Here is a 23,663-nt window from a genome sequence, read left to right as displayed (position 1 = left end):
TTTATCATTATTGCTCCCCCCTCCCCCAGCTTGGCTTGCTCCATGCTAGAACTGTATCTACAGAAAACAAGCGCAGAGCGATGCTTTGAATGGAGGCGAGCAGAAGGTCTGAGTCTTTCCAAAAGATGCAGACAGGAAAGTGGTCCCACCAGGACACATTGCTCTTGCAGAGTAGTTACCTGAAATTGATGTGGACAGCAAAGGCCCAGTCAAGTGAGAGAAAAGCATGATAGGACAAAGCCATAAAATAGGATATAGAGCACAAAGATTGTTAGAAGGCTCTTGAAATAACTGGCCTCATTTCTCTACACTGTGTTTTCCATCTTCCTGTGGGCACAGGAGTAGTGAGCTCTGCCTTGCTGAGTGCAAGCAGAGGGTCACGCCCATGAATCTGGAAATTGAAGGCTTCACCTTGACTAGGCTGGACCAAAGAAAGGTCCTTAACTCACTCTCATACCCTAGGCCAGCCTTGCTCCTCCTCCAGCTGAAGCACCTAACTGGGGAGCTGGGAAGGGTCTGCTCTTCTCACCAACCCCTCCAGAGGAGGGCAGCAAGAGCTTTAACAGCACTGCCCTCCTCTCCACCCTTCCACAAAGGTTTTCATCTGCCCCAGACAGGGCTGAAGGACTACGCTCATAGAAGAGCAATCGGATCCAGCACCATCCCTACCACTGCAAGCAGCTTCAAGAAAAGCAGAGGGGTAGCTGCCCTACTACAGTCTAAGGTCAGCCAAGCAAGCAGGGCCTGCTCAACCCACTCCTGAAAACCAAGCTGGAAGGCACAGACATTAGGGTAAGGAGGAAGCACAAACATCCTTCAGTTAGCAGGCACTGGCTTGCTAAAACGGTGACTAGACAGAGGAAAGCAAGCATGTTAGTGAAGGGGAAAAAAAAAGAGAGTCAGAAACAGGAGTAAACAAGAAGGTTTGTTCTTGTTAAGTTTATTGGCATCATGTTTATCTCTTTACATAAGAGCTCAGCCTACGTACTAGAATGTAGACCTCTGGAAAACAGGTAGAAGGGCTCCATTTAAGCAAGCTACAAACGCAAGAACAAATACCAGGAAGAAAAGGAGGAGAGGAAAGGGACTAGATTGCCAAGTTTTTCCATACCAAAAATCCAGATTAGCAGTCAGTAAGAAGAAATGGAAGATTCATAGTCCAGGTCATTCATCGAGAAACAGCTACCACAACCCAGGTGGGAGAGGAGCTCCTTCCACAGTACAAAGAGCCACTGGGACACCTCAGCTCTGGCTCCTTCTCACACTCGCTCCAGGATGTTAGGAGTTAAGCAGTAGGGGAGGTGAACAAATGAGGTCATTTCATAGCTGTATTTAATTTTAAATCCAATAATCCAGTGTGCATATCAATGCTGTTATGCAAATCTGAGAATTTAGATACAAGGAAGCCAGACAGATTTTCCAGAAGATGAAGCCTTTTTGGCCTCAAAACAAGAAGGCTTACATAGTTCATCTCTACTGTACAGAATACTGCCTCTATCTGGACTTTGTGTTGCTAGCACGCTGCAGTTCACAAGTGTCCTCCTCACTTTCTACACAATCTGTGTTTCAGTACTTGAACATGTAATTCAGGAATTTTACACTAATTTATACATTTTTAATTGGTTGCATATATTAACATGTACTATAAGATTTTTCCTAAAGAAGCATTACATAATACATGGATACTGTAAAAAGATCTGATTAGTTAAAAGTAACAAGCATTAACAGAGATACATACAAAACTCAACCTAGTTGGACTGAGTGCTGAGCTTGCAATGAACTATGGGTAATCAGCCTTTCCAGTTGCAGCCTTCACAGGGGAAAACACGAGACAGTTAAAAATGTATGTAACTTGTTACACAGATTACCTGTAAACAGTTTCTCTCCATTGGACACCTGGAATTAGATTCAGTTCCAAACATACATAAGAGTTTCCATTTTAAACTAAGAGAAAGGTCTGTTACCATGAAGTGTGATGTGGATGGTGTGGGGACGCGAGCTCTGAAGTGCGGGACTCACAGATGCTCATGAGAGATGGGTGGATTTTGGCAGCTGGAGATGGAAATTTTTTTAAATTTCGTTTTAAACACAGAAGAGGGGCTGTGTGTTTGAAGGCCTAAGTGTGATATTCGTTTGTGAAGGACTGTGCTCAACCCCTCCCTCTCCCCTCAGCAGCTGCAGCTCTCCGCAGAAGCCTTCACTCGGTCATTCTTGTCTAGTTTGATGGGTTCAGGAAATTCATTGTAAAGCTCCACTTCGGTTTCCTAGTGGGAGAGAAGGGAGGAGTTAGTGCCACGGCTCTACAGACAGCTCCTAGCATGCAAGGAGCCATTCTCAGCTGGGGGAAGCTGTTGGAGGGCCCAAGGCTGCCCGCAGCAGCTGAGCTCAGCGGGCAGGACCGGCCCTCTCCCTACCTGTTTAAGTGCATTTCGTGCAATTGTCTGGAAAGCTTGTTCCACATTAATGGCCTCCTTGGCACTGGTTTCAAAGTAGGGGATGTTGTTTTTACTGTAGCACCAGGCTTGTGCCCGTTTTGTGGTGACCTGGGTGGACAGAGCGCAGCATTACCACCTTCAGCTATGCAGGAAGGGGGTTTTATTTCCAGGGCAAGGCCAGAGACCCCTCATATCCAGCCTGAGCTAAGACAGCAGCTCTGACCTCATCAAAACTACAGCCTTGCTACAGAGCACAGCAGACTGCTGCCCACCACCACGTACGCTCAGCCCCGGGGCAAAGAGCACCATGCCCAAGGAAGATGAGACCACAGGGCACAGACTGCTCAGGCATCTCCAGAGCAGGGACTAGCTCCAATAGGGTTTCTCAGCAATTCTGGAGGAGGAGAATCAGCTTCTCTCCTTGCATCTACCCAGGAAGCTGCTGCAATCCTTCCACCAGTGGGCAGGAGCATGCCGTGCACAGGGGTTTGACCTCTCCAGGCAGGAGAAACTCTTCCCCAGTGGCACACAACAGCTGAGCCACACTCGGGCACCTCCCACTCCTGTTCCTCAGATAACCCTCCCGTGTTCCTACAAGGTCTCCCACTCCAGCAGTTTCCTAAGAGGAGGCTAGCAAGTCTCAGTACTCACTTGTCTGTTTTCTAGGTCAATCTTGTTTCCCAGCACAACAAAAGGAAAGTTCTCAGGATCCCTTGGACTGGCCTGAATGAGGAATTCGTCCCTCCAGCTGTCTAGGGTTTTGAATGTGTTGGGGGCCGTGACATCAAACACCAGCACACAGCAGTCTGCTCCCCTGTAGAAGGCAACTCCCAGAGACTGAAATCGTTCTTGTCCTGCTGTATCCCATATCTGGAGCAAAAGATAGGGCAGATAAGCCAGCTCTAGTCTGACATAGTCAGTCCACAATTAGGGCATTCATTTCAAAGCTCCCCACCAGGCATCTACAGGCCCCAGCTAGCCAAAGAGGAGCACATGAAGGCTTGGGAATTTCTGTAGGCACTAAGTATCAAGAGCCAGAAACACCCTTCTAAAGATAGTTTACCCCTTTTGTGTTCAGCCTCAGGAAGGGACATATCCTTGTTCTGGGCAAGCAGGATTTAGGTACTGGGGTCAGCAGGTGACCTGCCTGCAGTGCTTGGGTGCACTTGGGTACCAGCACAGTCTGAACACCCCTCTGATGGCTGCAACAGGGCTTTGGCTGCCTTGCAGTCAGGCTCACCATGGAGAGATGAAAGCTTCAGATACTAGAGACGTGAGCAGACTGGCACGTTAACACTATACCCGCAGGACTCTGGGCAGCACAAGTAGTTGACCTGACTAAGGCGTCATCCTTTCCCAGCCCTTTCCAGGTCCTGAACACTAGGGAAGCACATCTTTCTAACAAGATCTAGTTTACTGACAGTACCAAATGCTGGTTTTTAAACTGGGCCTGGCAAAGCTGCTCTTAGCTGAGCCCAAACTGATCTTTGCCTTCCCTTGTTCAGCCCATGCACAGATTTGTAGAGAAGCCCAGCAGCACCTATGGGCAAGAGCAGTTCAGTGCAAACAAGATTCACACCCAGTACGCCGACCCCTGCACTGCGCTGGACTACACTGGAGCAGATACTTCCACACAAGTGTGGTCTAGGCAGCCAGGCACCCCGTGCAGCAGGGAGCAGAGTCACTCCTTACCTGCATTGTCACTAGCCTGTCATCCACCATGACCTCTTTTGTCAGGAAGTCTGCACCTATCGTAGCCTTGTACTGGTTACTGAATTTCTTGTTCACATACTGGTTCATGAGCGATGTCTTTCCCACCCTGTACAGAAAGACAAAAAAGACTAGTTAGGCTGTTTTTACAGCAGTGTTTGAATTAACCACCCTGAACAGAACATCCCAGTGCCCTTTGCCTTCCACCACAGCCTCCTGGCCTTTCAACCAAGGAAAGCCCTCTGCAAGAGGGGCTTTTACAGCAATCGATGCTGAGGCAACATGCCGAGTCAGAGCATTAGCTACCTAAGGATACGAAGGATTACAGTCTTGAGAAACCTTGTTTCCCCATCAGTAATCTGGTAAGGAATATGCATCACATTATGATCATGAGGGCAATTCTGGAAGAAGATGAAGTGCCCCAGAAAAACCCACCAGAAAGAGTAATCTTCAGCCTCTGCAGAAGGAGGAGGTGAAAGAACAGAATCGCAGCTTGGCAACAGCTCACATACACATCTGCTAGGCACACAGAGGTGGAGATCCTCCCCAGAGAGCCAGCTTAGAGGCTCACATGCCCTCTCTGTGGCTGAGAAACACTCCCTGATCAACAGCTTGCTGGGCACAGTGGTATAAATAAGCCTTATGTCAGGCGAGTCAGGTTACAGCCTGCACGGCAAGTAACCTCTAGCAGCAGAGCAGACTCAACAGCACAGAGCAAAGCCTTCCACTCCAAGGGGCAGGCTCTAGCCAGCTCAGGCAGAAGCTAAGCAGATGGCTCAGTATAAACTATGTCTCTGACAGAGGCAGAGTTTTAAGAAGTCACCTAAGATTACTTACTAGCAGTTTTGGGTTTTTTATTAATTATTTTGCTCATTTCAACACCACACCTCCTCCTTGCAGAAAGGCTATCCGGTTCTGCTACTGGAGTGGTCTGCCCACCACACTTCCCCTGTTTAATATCGTGGCAGGACTTCAAGATATTAAACTGCGGACACACATTCAGGACAGAGGGTGGCGAAGAGTTCTTAAAGCTGTAAGGTAACACAGCTATCTGGAGCTGCAAAATCTCTCCTCCCGGCACTGCTGGTTTCTTACAGTGCATCCTGGCTCCCACTAGTCAAGAGCACTGCTCCAGCCAGATGCAGATTGGCAGCTTAAAGGCTCCTCCACTTACCCAGAGTCTCCAAGGATGATGACTTTCAGTAACACTTTCTTCCTAGAAGTCATCTTTTACACTAGAAAGGAAGAGGAACAATCCCATCAGATACCATTAGCATGCCATTCCTCAAGGCAGAGAGCAGCAAGTTTGGAGCCTGAGAAGCCTGACTCCCAGCAAGGAACCAGCGACAGGCAGGGCCCAGCACTCCCGAAACCAGACTCCTTCAATTCAAGGCTACACTTGAGCACTAACCAGGTGTTTGCCCATTTCATAGGCAGGGCCATCTCAGACCAGCAGCAGCAACTTAACACCAACAGGCAGATGAGCCAAGCACTTGTCCTTTACAATACAAAGTCCATTTTGGACCCTATTTCCAGGCCATTTTGTGGGTATACTAGCCTAGGCCATCTCCCTTACCCTCCCTGGAGGCAGTACAGCAAAGCAGATCAGCTCCCAACACAGGCTAATTCTTACACATGCTACTAAGTGAGATGTAAGCAGAGATGTGTCTAATACCACACAAGCTTTTTTATGCTGTTCAGTAGTTTCCCAGTAGAAAAAAAAATAAAAAACATGGGCTTCCTCCACCTTTCAGGTTCAGCTTGGAGAAGCAATCGCTTTCTCTAGCAGCTGTGCTTTGCTAAAGTGTTGAGTCCCAACGATACACTGTGGTTGAAGCAGTCACAACAAAACTGCACAGGCCAGCTGAACAACTGAATTACAAGGCAAACTGCTACCAGACTCCACAGCTTTGCTGAGGGCATGTGAAGCTAACTTCTGCCACCTCACCTTTGGTGGAAGGACAAGTAAGGCTGCAGTGACAAACCTCACAACATTCAGTCTATTGCTCTGTTAGATGAGGAGTTGTTTGTTCAGTTGCATCCTGCTATGATGCCAGTCCACTTTATAGGCAGGTGGCTCTAAATGGGCCACTAATGGTCCATCCAATTAGCAACAGTGAGAGTTGAGCTCCAGAGATCCACACTCTGGCTTGCTCCCAGGTCTCCTTTGGATTAGTGAAGAAGCTAGAAGTCCATCAGCTGCAGCAGGCCTGAATACACTTTGGGATGTCCTTTAGCACAGCAAGAGCAAGTACAAAGTCTTGCTATTAGTGGTTGAGCATGCCCTTCCTACCACAAGGCCCTTCTCCCCACCTCTGGGGAGGGGATGGGACAAACCCCTCTTAGGTGCTCAGGCTTGATCAGATCACAGACCGTGGTCTGGTACTGACCTGGTCCACACCACAAGGACTCCTTGGCTTTCCCTGAGGAGCCCTGCAGGTTCTGTACAGCAAGAGGAACCAGAAGATGGTTATAGAGGTGCTGCTTGAATTCAAAGACTCTTGACAACAGGCTTCATGTATTAATCACTTATACGGGGACTTTGTTACCCGAAAATGCCCATCCTGCTACACCACATTCATTACACCACACAACTACTCTTCAGGAGCTATTCCTGACTTTCACCGCTAAGGAGGCCTTCACTTCTACAACAACATGGATGTATGCATCTTCTGAGCAGCTCAGTCCTATGTGTTTCCTGGGACATGCAACAGCCTAAGCTGCTAGATAACGGCAACCTGCTTCATCCCAGTACTACAGGAGGCAACATGCTCCAAGCTGTAGGAGCCTCTCACTAGATGCAGAGACCAGTTGAAAGAGGTCTTAAGCATCTCAAGATTTGAGCATTAAAAGACGTGCCATCTTTTAGACTTTGCCATCCATGAACGCTGCAGAAGCTGAAGCAGCTCTCCTGTGGACACCATAGGTAGTGGTGCACTTACAGCTACACCTTGTTGGACTGCACCCACCTCATGCATCTAGTGATACATCTAGATGGGAAACGCTGTTGAGAAAATAACAGCCAGAGGCTGTTGAGTGAACAGCAGTGACAGGCCACCCACAAAGCTCATGCTATCCTTAGATGGGTGTTAACAGATGCCAGAGAGCCTGCACAGGACAGTTTCTCCAAGTGTAAACACCTCTCCTTTCCAAGGCTGTCTATGCTGGACTGCATTGCTCAACAATCAACTGGCAGCCCAGCTATACTAGCCAAGATATAGCCAGCTGAAAGTTGTCAACAACACCAACATTTAGTCCTGCTTCTGCTCTTGCCAAGATCCACACTCTATAGCTCGTCTCCTCTATAGCCGTGGAGAACAGACCATGTAAGCTCCTTCAAGCAGACTGCACCTCCTGTGTTTTCAAAGCATGTAGCACAAGTGACACTTGTGCTAGCCAAGCCAGAGACTTCTGCAGCATGATCAGCCCAGATGGAGCAAGAAGCAAGTGAGCAGAACTTTGAAACAGCCTAAAGACAGCTGTGTACACTGAACTGTCATGGAAAACATCTGCATGGGCTCAGATCCAGTGTGAGAGTCACCTATTTTCCTCAGGACAGAGGAAAACAACTCACCCTGAAGTGACTGTGCCAGAACCCAGCATGTACTGCTTCTATCTTCCTCTGAGTGTTTTCAGTATCACTTGCCACTGGCTGCTGCAGCTCACTGCTTCCTGGTATTCAAAGCAGCTGGCATTAGTTCTCATGCTCAGGGAGGGATTTGCAGAGCCCTAAATTACAACACTAAATCACACCAATGCTTAGCACCCAAGTTCAACACAGCCTGAAGTTCCACTATGAAGGGAAGGGAAACTGCTCTGTCAAGTCCCATTACCTTGGAAGTAGCTCAGCTGAGCAGCCACCTGCAGACATGGGAAGGAAGTCTGAGTCAGAGCTGACACTGCCTTCTTGTCACAGCTGACAGGCTACCCCATGAGTGTGAAGGGCTACGACTGCCTCACAGACACCGGTCAGGTGAGACACTCAGCTTCCATCCCAGGTGATACAACGGATATGAGCCATAGCACAGAAGGAGCTGCCTCAGCTTGGTATTTGGTTTGGGCCATGAGACATTAAGGAACCACAGTCCTGCCAGGGGCCAGCAGTGACACTGCCCAGTTTCCCACCCCTGTTCTACTGGGCTTGATCAATGCTGATTTGAAGCCCAGTCAGTTTACGGGTCAAGCACTCTTATTAATCTTCTCATTACAGGTACAAACAGACCAACACTTCAGATTTATTCCTTGCCCAGTACAAGAGGAGACCTTGCCTTTGGAGAGGAGACCACATCTCCAAGTCTTGAAGGGAGTACCAGTGTTTGACCTCCTGGAGCCTTCCCGTAGAAGGAAACCCCTCTAAGTTTAAGTAGCATCAAGTTGCTCTCTACAGCACCACCTTTGCTATTCCCCTTACCATGTTCTGTGTGGCTCAGCAGGTCCCCAACAGCAGCTCCAGCTTTAAAGCAGCCATTTGTGCTAAACAGAGGTCTGACTGCTCCTAGTGAGATCTTCAGTCTAGATGGATTCAAGACATCCCCGTTACCTTAACTGGGGTTTCTTATGAAGCAACCCAAAGGGTCAAGCTACTCCAAGGACAAGATACCATGCCTCCTCCAACATTTGTTTCCAGCCACAGTGTTTTTAACAACCTGAGGTACTGGAAGTGAAAGACATTAGTGCTCTCTAAAGGTCCTGTAAGTGAAGCCTTACTACAGTCTCCTTAACACCACGCAAAGGATTTTGGTGACTACAGCTCATACCGATCCAACTGCAAATACAACATCTTCATGGCAGAAGGATGCTTCCACACATTGCAGTTCAAGTAAGCTCAGAAATACCTCAGTCGATCCTGGTTACTGTGCCATTTGCTGTGTCAGTAGAACAAGGTGCAACCAGCCAACCCTGGGCCAGGTTCAGCACTCAGAGATTTGCTTGCCTGAAGTCAGAGGCAATTTATGATTATTCCCTTGTTAACACAGGCTGTTTCTCACATTACATGGCATTGAGTAGGTTCATTACTGCCTTGTGTCCCAGAAACAGAGCCCACATACATGCTCTAAGCTACATACATATCATTTCTGGTGAAACTTGCTAGTACAAAATCAACTAAGGGAGACCAAGAAGAATATAGCTTTAGCTCACAGATGAAGCAGGTTTAAATACCTGAAGGAGCAGTTAGTGCACATAAGGAGTTTCTCCAGTCACACCTGCAAGAAACATTAAATTACTGAGCTAAGCTGAGATGTGGGCTGTGCAGGGTTTCCCCCATGCTCTTGCAAAGAGCAAGTTCAGCTTGAGTTGAGATCAAAACTGCGATAGTGCTGAGTCAGTGGTATCCAAGTCTAAGACTATTTTGCACTATATATGCAGCTTCTCTTGCTTTATATTTGGTATAATTACTCTAGAGCAGCATCCTGTAAGAGTCGCATAAGCCCTTAAGATGGCAGTGTGCGAGCTCACACAGGGCTCACATCCAGTCCCAGGAGCATTTCTGAACAGACACTTCCTTTTTCAGAGATTTCATGAAGAAAAACCTGTTTGTTAAGATTTGATCCAAGACATCAGTTGTGTTTTACACTGTGTGAAGTCTCTTGGAGCGAGGTCACCTGCATGACTGCTCAGAACACAGCCTACCAGCACACCCAGCTAGCCCTGCTCAATCAGGAGACCAGTCAGTATCATTCTGCCTCCTGGCTTAACTGGTACCAAAGGAATAACACAGCTGCCTCTAACACAGGAGAAGAGAGTCCTTCCACACAATTTTTAACACCTATCCCTCTAAGCAACAAGCCTTTAACAGTATGTTGACCCTCATGATATTAAGCCTGGTATAGTACGCTCTCTCCCACAGTAGTGTTGCTACCTTTGTAAGGCTGGCCTGCTGGAGCAGCAAGGGAGAACCCCTAACATCTGACCTGCAAGTGTTCCTGGCTTAGCTGATCTGAAAGGAAGAGTCAAACACTGTCCTGTGAAGCTCCATAGTGCTACAGCTCCTCAGATGCAAGAGCAAATAAAGCCTGTGCCAAATCTAATTAGGCTTCCTTGTTGCTTCAGAATATATTACAACTGTCCTTTCACTTTCTATATTAAGACAGCCGCTTTAACTCAAAGCATAAATGGATGGTTAAGGATTCCTTAGAGATGTTCCCATGTGTCAAGTCACAATGCAGGCATTTTATATTAATTAGGTTGGTACAAGCAAAGAACAGTAGGAGCTTCCATTGATGGCCCACCAGATCTTAGATTAGCAATCCTTTGACAGAAGTAGACCTCGCAATAGGAACACCCTGTTAAGTTGCCCATGGACAGTTTTAGTATGAAAGTAGCTAGCCTTGGGGGGAATCTCACCTCCATGGAAGACAAGAGCTCCCTAAGCAGCAGCATACCCATACCAGTTCTGAACCTGCTGACAAGCTGCTGGAGCAGTCCTGACTGTTGCAGCTTGGCTATTAACCGGTTCAAGTTACAGTCCTAACCAAGAACCAATGCGTGTTTATGCAGAGGCTAGAAGAACTGGGACATTTGACCAGGAGTTCTCTGCTCCTACATCTACCAGGTTGCCATCTGCACCTTCCACTAGAAAACAGCTGAACACTGAAGCAAGACTGTTGGACTGCACCTCTCGCCTTGTGTCCTTTGCCAGGGATATTTAACACTATGCCGACAAGGCGCAAAGCAGTAGGTGAGCAAGCATCAAGCAGAGCTAAACTCACTGCGGCACTTATGAATACCTAGTTCTGCTCCCCTGTCCCAGCAGGCAGCACAAGAGTTAAGTACGTGTTCCACAAAAAGGCACATTTGAACCTGACGCACTGCAGGTCTGTTCTGGGTGCTGTGGATGATAAGCAGAGCTTTCACTTCTCCACTATATCACAAGACTTTTAGCAAAAACACCCAACCTTGAGAAAGCCAATCTGCATAGAGCAGTACTCCATTAGGGGATACCATGCACTGTGGTGGGCTCACCACAGCGACCAGACTGAGCAGAAGACAGCCACACTTGAACACTGGAAGAACCTTCTGTCTTGAAATGCAGGAAAAGCACCCTGAAGTGCAGCTAAGTGCATTTCCAACACAGATACAGCACCTCTGCTCACTGCTCTCTCGCTTGGGGGAGGCTGCAAAGCATTGTCTCTGTAGGACACCAAAGAGCTATTTTTATTCCCCCCCTCCAATGGTTCTGCATTTCTTCAAGGAAACTGAAGCTGGAAGAATGATTCAGGACCAGCTCAGTCAGATTGAACCAGTTCCTTCCCAGAAGTAGCAAGTTCCCTAGCATGTTTGGCACCTCAGGGGGTTATGTCTGCTTAGACCTTCAGCCACTGAAATGAGATGCTCACTGGATGTTTATCCTGTTCTTACAGGATCAAGCACACCAACAGACTGGCACATATCACTTGCCCCATGGTCACACTGTACCCTGCCATGACTTATCAAGCCAAGTTTAGCTGAGGCTTCAAGTAGACACATGAATTTGTTCCAATTCAGCTACCCTGAAAATGCAAGGCCTCATCCTGAGGAAAAGCAGATAGTCCACGATTGCCATTAGTTGGCCAGGACCACAGTTCCCACTTGCAGAACACCCAAGTGGTCCAGACACTCTTTGTATTGAAGCCTTGTCCTGGTTTCGGCTGGGATAGAGTTGATTTCCTTCCTAGTGGCTGGTGTAGTACTGTGTTTTGGGTTTTAGTATGAGAATAATATTGATAACACGCTGATGTTTTGGCTGTTGCTAAGCGGTATTTACACTGGTCAAGGACTTTTTTCAGCTCCCCATGCTCTGCCAGGTGCCCAAGAAGCTGGGAGGGGGCACAGCCAGGATAGTTGATCCAAACTGACCAAAGGGCTATTCCATACCATATGGTGTCATGCTCAGTATATAAAGCTAGGGAAGCAGAAGGAAGGTGGGGACATTCGGAGTGATGGCGTTTGTCTTCCCAAGCAACCATTACGCATGAGGGAGCCCTGCTTTCCTGGAGATGGCTGAACACCTGCCTGCCCACGGGAAGTAGTGAATGAATTCCTTGCTCCACTTTGTTCGCGCGGCTTTTGCTTTCCCTATTAAACTGTCCTTATCTCAACCCACGAGTGTTCTCACTTTTACTCTTCCAATTCTCTTCCCCATCCCACCACGGGGGTGGGGGGGGAGTGAGTGAGCAGCTGCATGGTGCTTAGTTGCTGTCTGGGGCTAAACCACAACAAGCCTCAATCTCCAATTGCAGCAGGAGCTCAAAGTGGAGCTGAACAAGTTTTACCAATACAATTTAACAATAACAGCTTGGTTCCAACTACCTGGTCACGCAGACATTGCTAACAAGGTGTCTGCTAATGCAAAGCTACAAGTGACAGCCTGAGCAATTCAACATGAATGCCTACCTGAGACCAGCAGATATCAACCTTTAACATCTCTCATTTGCATTCTCCTGAGAGTGACACATCAGCCCACAAGCAGAGCAGAAGCCCTGTCCTTTCAGCTGGGAAAAAGCTGAGCACTAGCCAGAGGACAGTCAGCAGGGGCTGTTACTTTCATATGAACATGGCTTAAGAGGTGCCAAGCTGCCTTTAAGGAAGAAACTAGAAATAGACCTGCCTTTGATTTTTTTTTTTTGACTGCTACAGAGCCTGCATATTTTCCTTCCCAAACTTGAGTGCTCTACAAGTGGAACAAGTGCCTAGCATCCTCACACTGAGGACTGCTACAGAAGCACATTAAGTTCTAACAGCAAGTTGAGTCTTGCATTGACAAGGGCTGCACAAGCAGGACAGTACCCTCTTCCACTCCCATGAGAGGTCAACTAGAAGCTTGGCTTCTCCAGCTGGCTAGAAGATCCCATCTAGGAAAGCCTCACATTTAGCGGGCACACATACTGGCTTTGTGCCTAAAAAGCAAAGTAGGAACACCTTGCCATTTGGGTTGACAGCTTGCAAGAACTGCTCTCTGTAAATGGGTTGCTTTTTAGGGCAACGGGCTCCTACAGTCCATACAGTCAACAGAGGTGCTTTAGAGGTGTTTTTCAGGCCTCACTGATGCACGACAGAGAAGCAGTCAGTTAAAGTGAAGCCCACACCAAAAGCAGCTGGCAAGATATTCCTGTGACAGCTTCACAGAAGGGTACACTCTAGCTGCTGCTGTATCAGTAACATCTCAAAACTGCTTTCCACCTCCTTCCTCCCCACACGTTTATGTTGCTGTTCTAACCAACATATTCCCTCCTGCTGGTACCCAGCCAAGAGCTCAAGCACAGCTCATCGTTCCCTTCTCAGGAGGAGCAGCTAGGCTGCCTGCTACTTACTGCAGTTTCACCAAGAGCAGGCTTCTGTCCAGTTGGTGCCTTTCCCAACCAGCCCTGTGAGGCAGGAATTACCTCTGTTCAGGGAGCTGGGAGCCTCAGCTACAAATTAACTTTGATACCTTGTGTAAAACATTATATTGCAAGTTGTCAGGTGTAGGTATGCTGTCCAGTGCCTCCCACCCCCACCTGAGAGTCCCAAGCCAAAAGCTTCACCTTCTTGAAGAACAGCCTAGAGCTTTAGATGCTTGCTAGCACACTGACATGGCTCAGATCAAAATAGAATCTTAAAACATGTTTCGGTATCCTGGAAGAATTGGCTTTTTAGACTACAGCTGTCTGCAGTAAGTTTCCGCCTCATTTTGAGGGTGGAGTTGCAGCCTCCAGTGCCAGAGGAGCTGCTCTAGGACCAAGTGAAGCCCAGGAACCAGCCAGGGCAGCCAGCTACAGCTCAGCCACACGGCTTCGAGTTCAGTTCATCGGCTGCTTCAATGTAAGCACCGAACTCGTGTGCCATGGTGCTAATCGCCAACTGACCCGGTCTGTGGGCTAGCCACTAGATGGATGTGACACCAGGCTCACACACATACTCTGCTGCATCCTGCTCCTGGACAACATGCTCTTAAGACAGCTCAGTGCTAAAGGGAGAGAATGATGGGGCAACACGCAGCTTGGGGAAACACATAGGAAACCCAGCTGGAAAGAAAAAGCTCTGGAACAGCTGTGAGCAGAATAGGCTCTTGGTGTCATCAAGGAAGCCCCAGAGCCAGTCCTGGGGAAGACACTCCTTTCAGTGGGAATAAGGTTTTAGCATGGCTCAGACATACCCTCAGTCCCCAGCTGGAGGCTCTACGACACATCCCTGCTGTGGACAAGGGCTCAAAAAGCTCCTTGGAAGAGGATATACCAATGGCCAGTTTGCCAGAGAGCCTGGATGACACAGGGAGTGCAGAAGCAATGCCACTGGTAGGAGCCATGTCTGCAGTAGAATCACAGGACTTGCCCATGAGAAGGGGTCTGCCCTGCCTGAGGTCTCAGCTCAGCTGCAGCTCCATTAGGGCTGCTGAGTGCTGAGATTTGGAGAGCACTGCATTCCTGAGAGGCACTGATGCACATGATCAGTCAGGCTCAAAGCCCAAGTTCTCAAAGCCAAGTTGTCCAGTCCAAGCCTCACTGATTCACAGCCCTGTTACACCTCCCGGCATTTCTCCAGATCAGAGTTGTTTTATGCCTGCACAATGTTTAAATACTAGATGTGAAACCAAACAAGTCTCTTGCTCTACAGCTGGCATTATGAATTGTGACTCTACCCGAGAAAAGTCCAAACTATGCAGGACTAGCCCCCACCCCCACACCCAGGAAGGTATATAAAGCTTAGAAGCTGATCTCTACCAGTTTAGATATCACAGTAGCCACCTTCTCTTGAGGAGATATCATGTTGATCTGACTACATGGTTTGAAAGTGGGACCAAAACAAGCACGGAAACGCATTTGCTTACAGTACCAAGGCAGATGTGTCTCTGCATATTTAGTCAGACCACCACTGTGCTTCGGAGCAGTGGGAAAGGTCTGGAGGTCATTTCTTGGTGTCTACAGGAACACTGCTTTGCCCAGACTGCAGCTTAGCTTAAGATTACAGCAGCACATGTAGGCTCTTCCAGGCGATAAACTCCCTGAGCCAAAAGGAGGGAGGGAAGGGAGTGCAGAAAGTGTCCCCAGTGGTGCAGCCAGCTATGCTGGACAGCCATTCTGGACAGATCACTTTGCTCCTCAGCAACCTGAGGATGGCCACCATCATCTCCACAGCAGGTACCTGGAGACTGCAGCTGTGTGCAGGACAGGAGCGCAGGAAGGCCCTTTTAGAACTAATGCCACACAGTAACGAGACCAGGATTCCCAGACAGAAAGCCAGGGCTGCTGAAGTGGTAGTCTTCAGGTTATAGGAAGACAGCTCTGAGAAAGCCATACCCAGAAGCTTCACTGAAAGCTGGATGTTTCCAGTCATGAAGTTTCTTAGTCCACCAGTTCCTCCAGCAGCTGAAGGGCCTTTATACCACAGGATATCTTTCTCCCAGGAATAGGCAGACATATACAGAGCCCTAACAGGCTAATAGCAAGTGTCTGAAGATCTTCAGCTACCCTTCTTTTGGAGGCTCAAGTTATGTTGTAATTCAAGAATCAGTATTACTGTGCCCCTACCTTCCAGGAGGAAGCAGTTCCCCTGTAAATCCTACAGGATTTCAGGTAGTTCCCAGCTGATTTTCCCCAAGGATCAAGCTGTTACAAGAACAGGCATGCCTGCTTTAACACCCCTCCCCCTTTATCAGAGCAAGCTCAACTTCCCCTATTCTGCCCTGGGGGAGACAATCTCAGGATGTGGGAGGAGAGTTGAGCACATTGCTGGCTGCTGGGAGACACTAGGCAACAAGCCATGTGTCTTGACTAAGGGCCTTGCCTACGCAAAGCATTTCAGCTATACCAGTATAGCTTCCATGTTGCCATGCCTCTACCAGAACGGTCTCCTTGGTGGAGAGCTGCCAAATCAAGCAAGACAAATCTTATACTACTAACTGGAACATAGCTATAGTGCCAATACAGCCCGATTTATACAGTCGTGTCTGTCAGCCTTTTGGCACACAGCCACCCAACCAGGAGAGCCAACCAACAGTTTCAGTAACCCCTATATGAATACCAATAGCCCAGCACAGTTCTCACATCAGGCCATCCCACCGAACGTGATTCCCCCGTTACTTTCTATAAGTCAAGCACAGTGCCAGGGGCAGCTGGGTTTTAATCTTTGTGTCCAGAAGATAAGGCTGACCAATTCAAAACATTGCAAGTTAGGCCATCAACAAACAGGAAAGTTGTTAGATCTTTACCATATCCAACAGTATTTTTCAAGTACTCAGATTAATTTCTAGTTTTGCCTACAGCTTCCTAAGGTTTCACACATTCCCATCATGCTTTCAGTTTTAGAAACACAAATAGGAGGTGTTAGATAACCTTTGCAGTGGTAAGCAAAGCACAGATCTCAGACCTCGTCAGTGGTAAACAAGCCTTGTTTATCTACTCCTGGCTGCTAGCTTCCACCAGTTCCCAGAGGCTGAGCAGGAAACAAGTGACTGAAGGGAGACTTTGACCAAGGTTCAGGCCTTCAAGCCAAACGATGGCCCTCAGGAAGCCTGCCAGACCCCGTAGCTTACACCTGAGATTCAGATCCAAGAGCGAATATTGTCTCTCCTTCAGCACCAGGAGCTTGATAGAAGAGAGGACAAATACTGATGGGAGATCCTACTGCCAGACAAGGACAAGACCAACACTAATGGCAAAAACCTTACTTCTGTACATCTGTTCCAGGAGGTCTTGTTCTCAGTGATGAACCTTCTAGAGAGGAGGCTTCCTCTAGGGACAGGTTGCAATCCAAGAACGCAGCCTTGATCTGCGAGCAGAACTCCTGATCCTACACACACTCAATACCTCTTACTATGCTAATGCAGTTTGCAGAGCAGGAAGGACAAGTATTTCGGTACCAGTCCCAGGATGGGAGTGTACAGGTAGCTTGCCACGACAGCTGAGTCAGTGCCTAACCAGGAATTCCTACCGTGGAGGCTCTGTTTCAGACTCATACTTCATATCCTCATACCTCTTGCACAGATCCTGCATCAATACTTTACCAGCTCAGCTATTCTCTTGATGAAGCTCCACAAAGAACCAAAAAAACCTCACTGAAGTAACTTGCATGGTGAGGATTAAGAAAGCAGTGCTGGTAAACTGCATCTTCTTGTTGGGGCTGGGGGGGAAGATCAGGCCTAGGCATGCCTCAGTTACAACCACCTCACCGCTCATGCTTGAGACACTGTTAGCACTGTGGCAGTTTGGACTTCAAATATCATGTGTGGGAGCCGAGAGGAAGAGAGCTACAGAGCCAAGTGACTCAGCCCACTTGAGGGAGACAAGCACCAAGCAGGTTACTTTCAAGAGGATGCTGCTTCCCAGCTGGAGAGAGATCAAGGGTTCAGTACAGACTCATTAGATAAACTGGTAGCCCCAGCAACCAAGGTCCAGGTACTCCAGCCAGGTAGCCTCTGAAGGCAGCTCCAGCTGCCTGCCTTCACTTTTTGTCCACCACTTCACTAGTCCAGCTTGTCTGCCAAGTGACCAAAGTTACAGTATGCAGTGATATAGGACAAACTCCAGAAACATACCATTTTCTTAACTGACAACATAAAGATCTACTCCATTTCATTTAGGCATTTCTGCTTGAAACTCATGCAAGTACAGTTAGATACAATTAGTCACCTTAAGTTGGCATTTTAAGTAGTTATGGAGAAGCAAGAGCAAATCACTCACTGCATCAAGTGCCTTTAAATTACACAAATAGGAATCTGTGCTGCAAGTTTACACTTCAATCCCACCTCAAAGGCAGTGCACCCCTCCTGAAGTTTCACTGCCCTGTGAAAACAGCCACAGCCTCAAGAATAGGTTCCTTAGCAAGAGAAGTCAAAGCTATTTGAGATCAGCTGTAAAAATCAACACACTCCAGTGGCCTTGACAAGCTTGCCTCCCTCCCCACCGCTGACCATGAGTTAGCAACAGCAGTGTTGACACAGCTTCCCCCATGGACGGAGCGCTCATTGCTGGCACCGGAGAGGAGGAGCAGTCTCACAGGAACAGCGCTAACAGCAACAATGACATCATCACGGCAGAGCTCCACCGAGCAGAAAATGCAGCAGCACACCGGGTTCGAGCGCTGCATCCCCGCGAACAAAGCGCAAAGGCAACAAGCACGCTGGAAGCTGGAGAGCGACCATGTGAGAGAGGGGTATCCCTTCATCGCCTGCTATTTCTGAACAGCACATGTGGAGTCACTGACCTTGGGCACTTGTTTGGAAGTTTTATTCAAGGTGCATTTAAAGGGAAATATGATCTGCAATAGAGCAGCTAACTGCAGAACTGAAAATGGTATATTAGCTATTGTCATTCAATTAATTATCCATACCTAATTCAGTTTTGAGAGGCACAGCTCATGTTTGGATTGTCACTGCAGAAAGTGACCCTTTTATCCTCACAGTCTACTGTCACAACTATGTCTGAAGGCAGACTGTTATACAGCAACTACAACAGATCATTTTAGGAAGCTGCAGGGGGAAGCCAACTGAACTCCAACTCATCGGGCAATTAAACTGCAATTATCAAAACAATGCTGTGCAAGGATGAAGTACTTCAGCATCTGAAGGATGCAGGATCGCTGTCAGACAAGCAACATGCGAGCGTGCTAGTGCCCAGCCAAGTTCAGCATTTAGGTAAGGTCTTATCTGGACTCCCTTCCATCAAGGCAACAAGCTTTAAATTACTCTACAGTTCTGCAAGGGAATCTTAGGTCCATCAGGCCCTAGTAACAAGGGCTTAAGATCAGTTCAGGTCACAGCTGAGAAGCCTGGAAGACATTAGGGAACACTGGCAGCATGCAAGGTGAGGGTTCTGTTCTTTTTTCTCAAATGCTCCGTTTATTTCAGTTACTGAAGAACTTGCTATATTATAACAGCAGGGACAACTACCAGTAAGCATCTGTGAGCCCACACATCCACCAGTTTTAGAGAACGCAAACATCCAAGTGCCCTATTCCATAGCCCTTATTCCCAAACCAGGGCTTGCCAGACACCTATCTCACGATGCAGCATTTAAAAATGCACCCTAATCAAGCATAAGCAATTTTGTTTACAGCAAAATGTTAAGTTCTGCATAAACTAGTCTCATTTTCACAGAGAAGTCAGACCAAAATCCCATACATGTTAGAGACAAAGCTATTTATAGTTTTGCACAGATGGTTTGATTGTAATTGTCATGTTTCCTCAAGGACAAGCTTTGCCAGAGATTTGCTCTGACAGGTAATTCACATGACCTTCTAACACAAGAGTCTCAAAACAGGAGCTTTAAGAAGGTGCTGCAGAAATTGAATCTTGTAGCCCTCTTGCCCGCAGGCATTCATTTTGGGCAGTAAACCAAGTAAAGTGGTATCTTCCCTAGGTGATTTCAGAGGAGAGCCTATAGCAGAGATTGTACATTTTTCCATTTTCAGTTAAGGCTTCATCAACGTTGTAACGTGTCCGTGCTACTCGGCATAGAGTTTGATTCACTGGCTTTGGTAGGAGGGCAAGGATGCCTGTAGCGTAGTCTCTGCAACACAGTTACTTAAATCCTTAACTTGGCACCTTTCCCTTTTAAGGTACAACTCTTAGTGTGCCATGTTGAACCATGAGTAGGGTATCTGAGGACATGGACCACTGCATGACACCACAGGGAAGAGGAAAGTTTAATGTAGCTACTGCCTTGCATCTTATCTGTTATACTTCTTACCACAGGTTAGGAGAGCAAAAAAACACTATTGGATTTTAAAAGTTTTCCTTCTTGACGGATCAGATTAACCCCATCTTACAGCTTTTCTACACCAGAAGTAGAGTATTAACATAATAGCACAAAAAAAAAGGCAGCACTTGAAAGTAACAGTATTAGAGCTGCTTTGGATTCTGAGGACTCAGGCCAGGCATGGTGGGTCTACTCATTAGTTCATGGAGGGCAAGTCATGTGTTCAGTCAGCTGTTGGAAGTCACAAGGGGGAGGGGGGAAAAAAGAGACAAGTATACTTGTTCTTCCTGAATAAGTACAGCAACGAAGCCCTGATTATTTAACAAGGAATATTCAAATGACTCCACCCACTTTAACCTCAAATACAGCTGCTGAGAGAACAGGGTACATTGGCTCCAGTAGCCTGGCTCTCCTGGAAGTGTGGCAAGGCTGCAGCTTCTATCATACCCTACTGGTACCGCCGCAGCCCGTGAACATGGTATAGCCACAAGCAAGCCTTTATATCATAGCCAGCCAAACACCGTGGCACAGCTGGTTATGTACCATTCCCCTAAGAAGAGAACTCTCCACTTCTCCCAGCCCCAATTCCCACACTGAAACACAGAGTGCTAGGCACAGGCCAGAGCTGGCCGGCCAGTGGCAAGTACTGGAAGCTTTAAAGCTTCTATATTGGCAATTACCAAACAAAGAACAGCTCGCTTACAGTTGGGAGGACTTTGTTCTGTCATGTGTTCTCAGTTTACATATAAAAAACCCTCATATACACACATCACAACAGCTTTGCTTATCAGCAAGTATTTTTAGTTTTCAGGGAGATAATACTGAGAATTCCAGCTTTGACTCAAAGGGTTTGGAGTTACTGGGTAAGACATACTCATTTTGATGCTGAGGTTACCCATCTTCAGGTTAAGGCAGCCTTTTCACAGCTGTTTTACTACTAAAATAATCCCTCTATTTGCAGGGAAGACAGCACAGCCGTCTCAAGCACAACGATTAGGTATTTCCATATTTATTAGTCTATATATACACCTAGAGACTAATAACATATCTATCATTTAATTTACCTTATTATACACTCACAGCCAAAAGCACTTCTACCATCCACTCTAATACTTCTTAGAACTGACTCAGGCTTTACACATGCCGAGAGCTACTTTCGCAATAACTGCCAGCCTCTTCAGCCGCCTGTTTTGTCACAGTAATTGCTCCCAGGGCAGCCTGCTCGTCTGAAAAGCGATATCCACCGACCACCCAGAGCAGCGCTTCACCCCCCCCAAGCCAGCGCTTCCCCAGAGCCCAGCGCCCAGGCCACCGTCGGCCACCAGCTGCCCCAAAGCCTCTTCACGCTTTGAGAGGAAGCTACAGCAGCACCACATGTCACAGACAATGCGCTCTCCTCCCCGGGAGGTACCACTCCGGGCCTCTTTAAACCTCTCCGGAGAGGAGGCTCCCACAAAGGCCTCAAGAAACGCGCATCTCGGGAAAAGCCTGCGGGTCCGTCCCACCCCCCGCAGCGCTGCGCGGAGGAGCCCCTTCCCGGGGACACCCCCGCGGCCCAGCTCCATTGTTCCGGGGGCAGCGAGGGGCCGGGCCCCGGCACGGCTCCGGGGAGCTCGGCACCCGCCGGCGCCGGCCGCCTGACCCCGCCACGGGGGCGGCCAAACGCCGCCCCTCCCCGGCGGGCCGGGCCCCGGTGGCGGAGCCCGCCCGGGGAGCACGAAAGCAGAGCCCCCACCCCTGCGGAGGGGGCTCCGAGCGGCGCCCCCCGCCCGGCGGCTCCAGAGGCCGGGGCGGAGCCGCCGCCGCCACCACCACCCCACCCCAGCCCCCCCGCGTGAGGGGATCCCCGGCCCCCGCGGCGCGGCCCCGGCGCCCCACAAGGCCTCACCTGGTGCGTGTACCGCGGCGCCCGCCCGAGACTCGCTGCCACCCCCCGCTCGCCTCGGTCGGCTTTAATGGGCCCAACCGCCTCCCCGCTTTCACTTCCGCCTCCCCCCGACAACTTCCGGTCACGGGGCCCGCCCGCTGTCCCTGACGTCAGCACGCCGCCCGGCAGCCAGCGGAGGGAGGGGGGGGAAGAGGGGAGCGGTGGCGTGCGCGTCACGTGACGGCGGGTTGCCGGCCGCCATCTTGGGTGGGCGAGGCGGCGACGGTGCCGCGCCCCGCAGCGGGTGTGGGGCCCAGCGGCCTCCCGCCGGAACCGGGAGTTTATGTGGGAAGAAGGGCCCGACCGAGCCCGTCGGGCGTCCGGGTGTCCCTTGTGATACCACGCAAGCCGCTACGCCCGTGCGGGCACAGAGGGCGTGGGAAGGAAGGGATGTGTGGCCTCTGTGGCCTCCCGCCACACCAGAGCTGCTGTCTGCACGGCAGCGCTGCTGGCAGCTGCAGAGGTCTGAGGAGAGGAGGAAACGGCTGGGGAAATTTTCCCGCTTCATGCTTTCAGAAGTAAAGGATGGGGACAGAAGGGCACAAATCAGTTCTTTGGGATCTTTTTATTTGCAGCTGTGATCTGGAGTGAGGTAGTAGCAACAGCATTTGTCAGGGAAAAAAAATGACAATTTAAGATACATTCAGGTTGATTCATCAGGCAATAACCAGTTCCAAGATCAATAATGCAGGCAAGTGAAACAGGACTATGTAGACGCTCCAGCACCTTAATACATGGGAGAATAACCATCCTGGTGGTGCAAGAGAAATCCATATTTTCTCCTCTGCATGTTGGCAGCAAGTTAATTTTCTTATTCAGCAATTACCTGAGTATTCTGTTCTGTTCATCCAAGTCACATGGCTATTGGGGGTTTCGTTAACCCGTGAACTCCAGAAAGCAAAAACTGAAGCCACCAAGGAAAATAAAGTTTTTTTTAGAGCTAGTTAAAGAGATAAAAGGAATGAAGCTACTTATAGCTACATTAAAAAGAAAATCGTTTCTGAGCAGTATAAAGCAGACTGCTTCCAGCTCCAAGAGACAGGGACTGATTTGCAGAGAGATCGCAGAGCTGGCAGTCAGAAGACCTTTGTTCTTCCTTCTGTCCTGAGACAAATCTGCCACATATCATTAGGCAAATTGCTCGCCTCCTCTGCAGGGTAACACGGTTTCCCTGTGTGTCACCTGGGAACGGGAACGCTCGCCTCGGAAAGCTGCTGCAATGTTTGAGTCATTAATGCTTGCAAAGCAGTTTGAGATCGATAGAGTACTGGTAGCAGAGCACGGCAAGTGTGCTGTTAGAGTCATCGTTATCTGCTGGGCCTGGCCTGAATCCCTTCTGAGGAGTTTCTCTCGCAGAGCACGCGGGGTGTCCTACTGCAGAAAAGTCAGACAACGGTGTAGGGGCCTAAGCCCGATTCGGCGTCGGCTGCCCAGAGAAGCTCGTGTGCTGCCTGCAGCGGGAACCCCCTCTGCTCCAAAGGGCAGCCCAGCCCAAGCCAACTTCAGGTACTCACTATCACGCTCCCCCTCCCGTACACCAGTGCCAGCTCTCGACTGACCCTGCCCTGAGTCACTTCAGCACTAAATCTGCTGATAACTAACAACAAAAGCAGCGTGGATAAATTTTTTGCCAGCTTAGTGCACTGAACTGGCTTCATGCAGGGGAAGGAGTGGGTGAGGCAGGACACGGCCACCCATCCTTGGGCTGGTTTAAGTTGTGGAAATGGAGACTAAGAGAAGGTGAACGGGAGCCAGGGCGGCTCGGCTCTCCTCATATGATGAGGAGAAAGTTCATTACCAGTTTTGTGTCTTCATCTCTCTATCTGCAGGACTGTATCACTGTTACCAATCCATCTCACAAGAGAGGGGAGCCTGTGACATCTAGTTTATTAGTGCTTTTGAGGTGCCCCTTAAAAGCAAAGAGCTGCAGAAGAACCT

General features: G+C 48.8%; 1 protein-coding gene across 1 annotated transcript; it reads right to left on the bottom strand.

Annotated features, from left to right (window-relative positions):
- Nucleotides 1-923: 923 nt before the first annotated feature.
- RAB7A (RAB7A, member RAS oncogene family) lies at nucleotides 924-21,806 on the bottom strand. Its single transcript, XM_072876141.1, has 6 exons — nucleotides 21,687-21,806; nucleotides 5,320-5,380; nucleotides 4,128-4,254; nucleotides 3,087-3,305; nucleotides 2,415-2,543; nucleotides 924-2,264 (listed from the first exon to the last, which is right to left on the bottom strand). The coding sequence occupies exons 2-6, from the start codon at nucleotides 5,370-5,372 to the stop codon at nucleotides 2,169-2,171; spliced, it is 624 nt and encodes a 207-aa protein (XP_072732242.1). The 5' UTR covers nucleotides 5,373-5,380; nucleotides 21,687-21,806; the 3' UTR covers nucleotides 924-2,168.
- Nucleotides 21,807-23,663: the final 1,857 nt, after the last annotated feature.

This window comes from Ciconia boyciana, chromosome 11 (assembly GCF_034638445.1).
Source record: "Ciconia boyciana chromosome 11, ASM3463844v1, whole genome shotgun sequence".
NCBI classification, from domain to species: domain Eukaryota; kingdom Metazoa; phylum Chordata; class Aves; order Ciconiiformes; family Ciconiidae; genus Ciconia; species Ciconia boyciana.
The sequence above is the reverse complement of the archived record's forward strand: the minus strand, read 5'-3'. Positions and strand labels throughout refer to the sequence as shown.

Bases quoted from the DNA above. Each gene is read 5' to 3' on its own strand.
- RAB7A (XM_072876141.1), bottom strand. From the start codon at position 5,372: ATGACTTCTAGGAAGAAAGTGTTACTGAAAGTCATCATCCTTGGAGAC. The intron at 3,306-4,127 runs GTAAGGAGTGAC...CTTTTGCTCCAG, and splicing joins ACAGGCTAGTGACAATGCAG to ATATGGGATACAGCAGGACA. The intron at 2,265-2,414 runs GTAGGGAGAGGG...CTCTCCCACTAG, and splicing joins CACGAAATGCACTTAAACAG to GAAACCGAAGTGGAGCTTTA.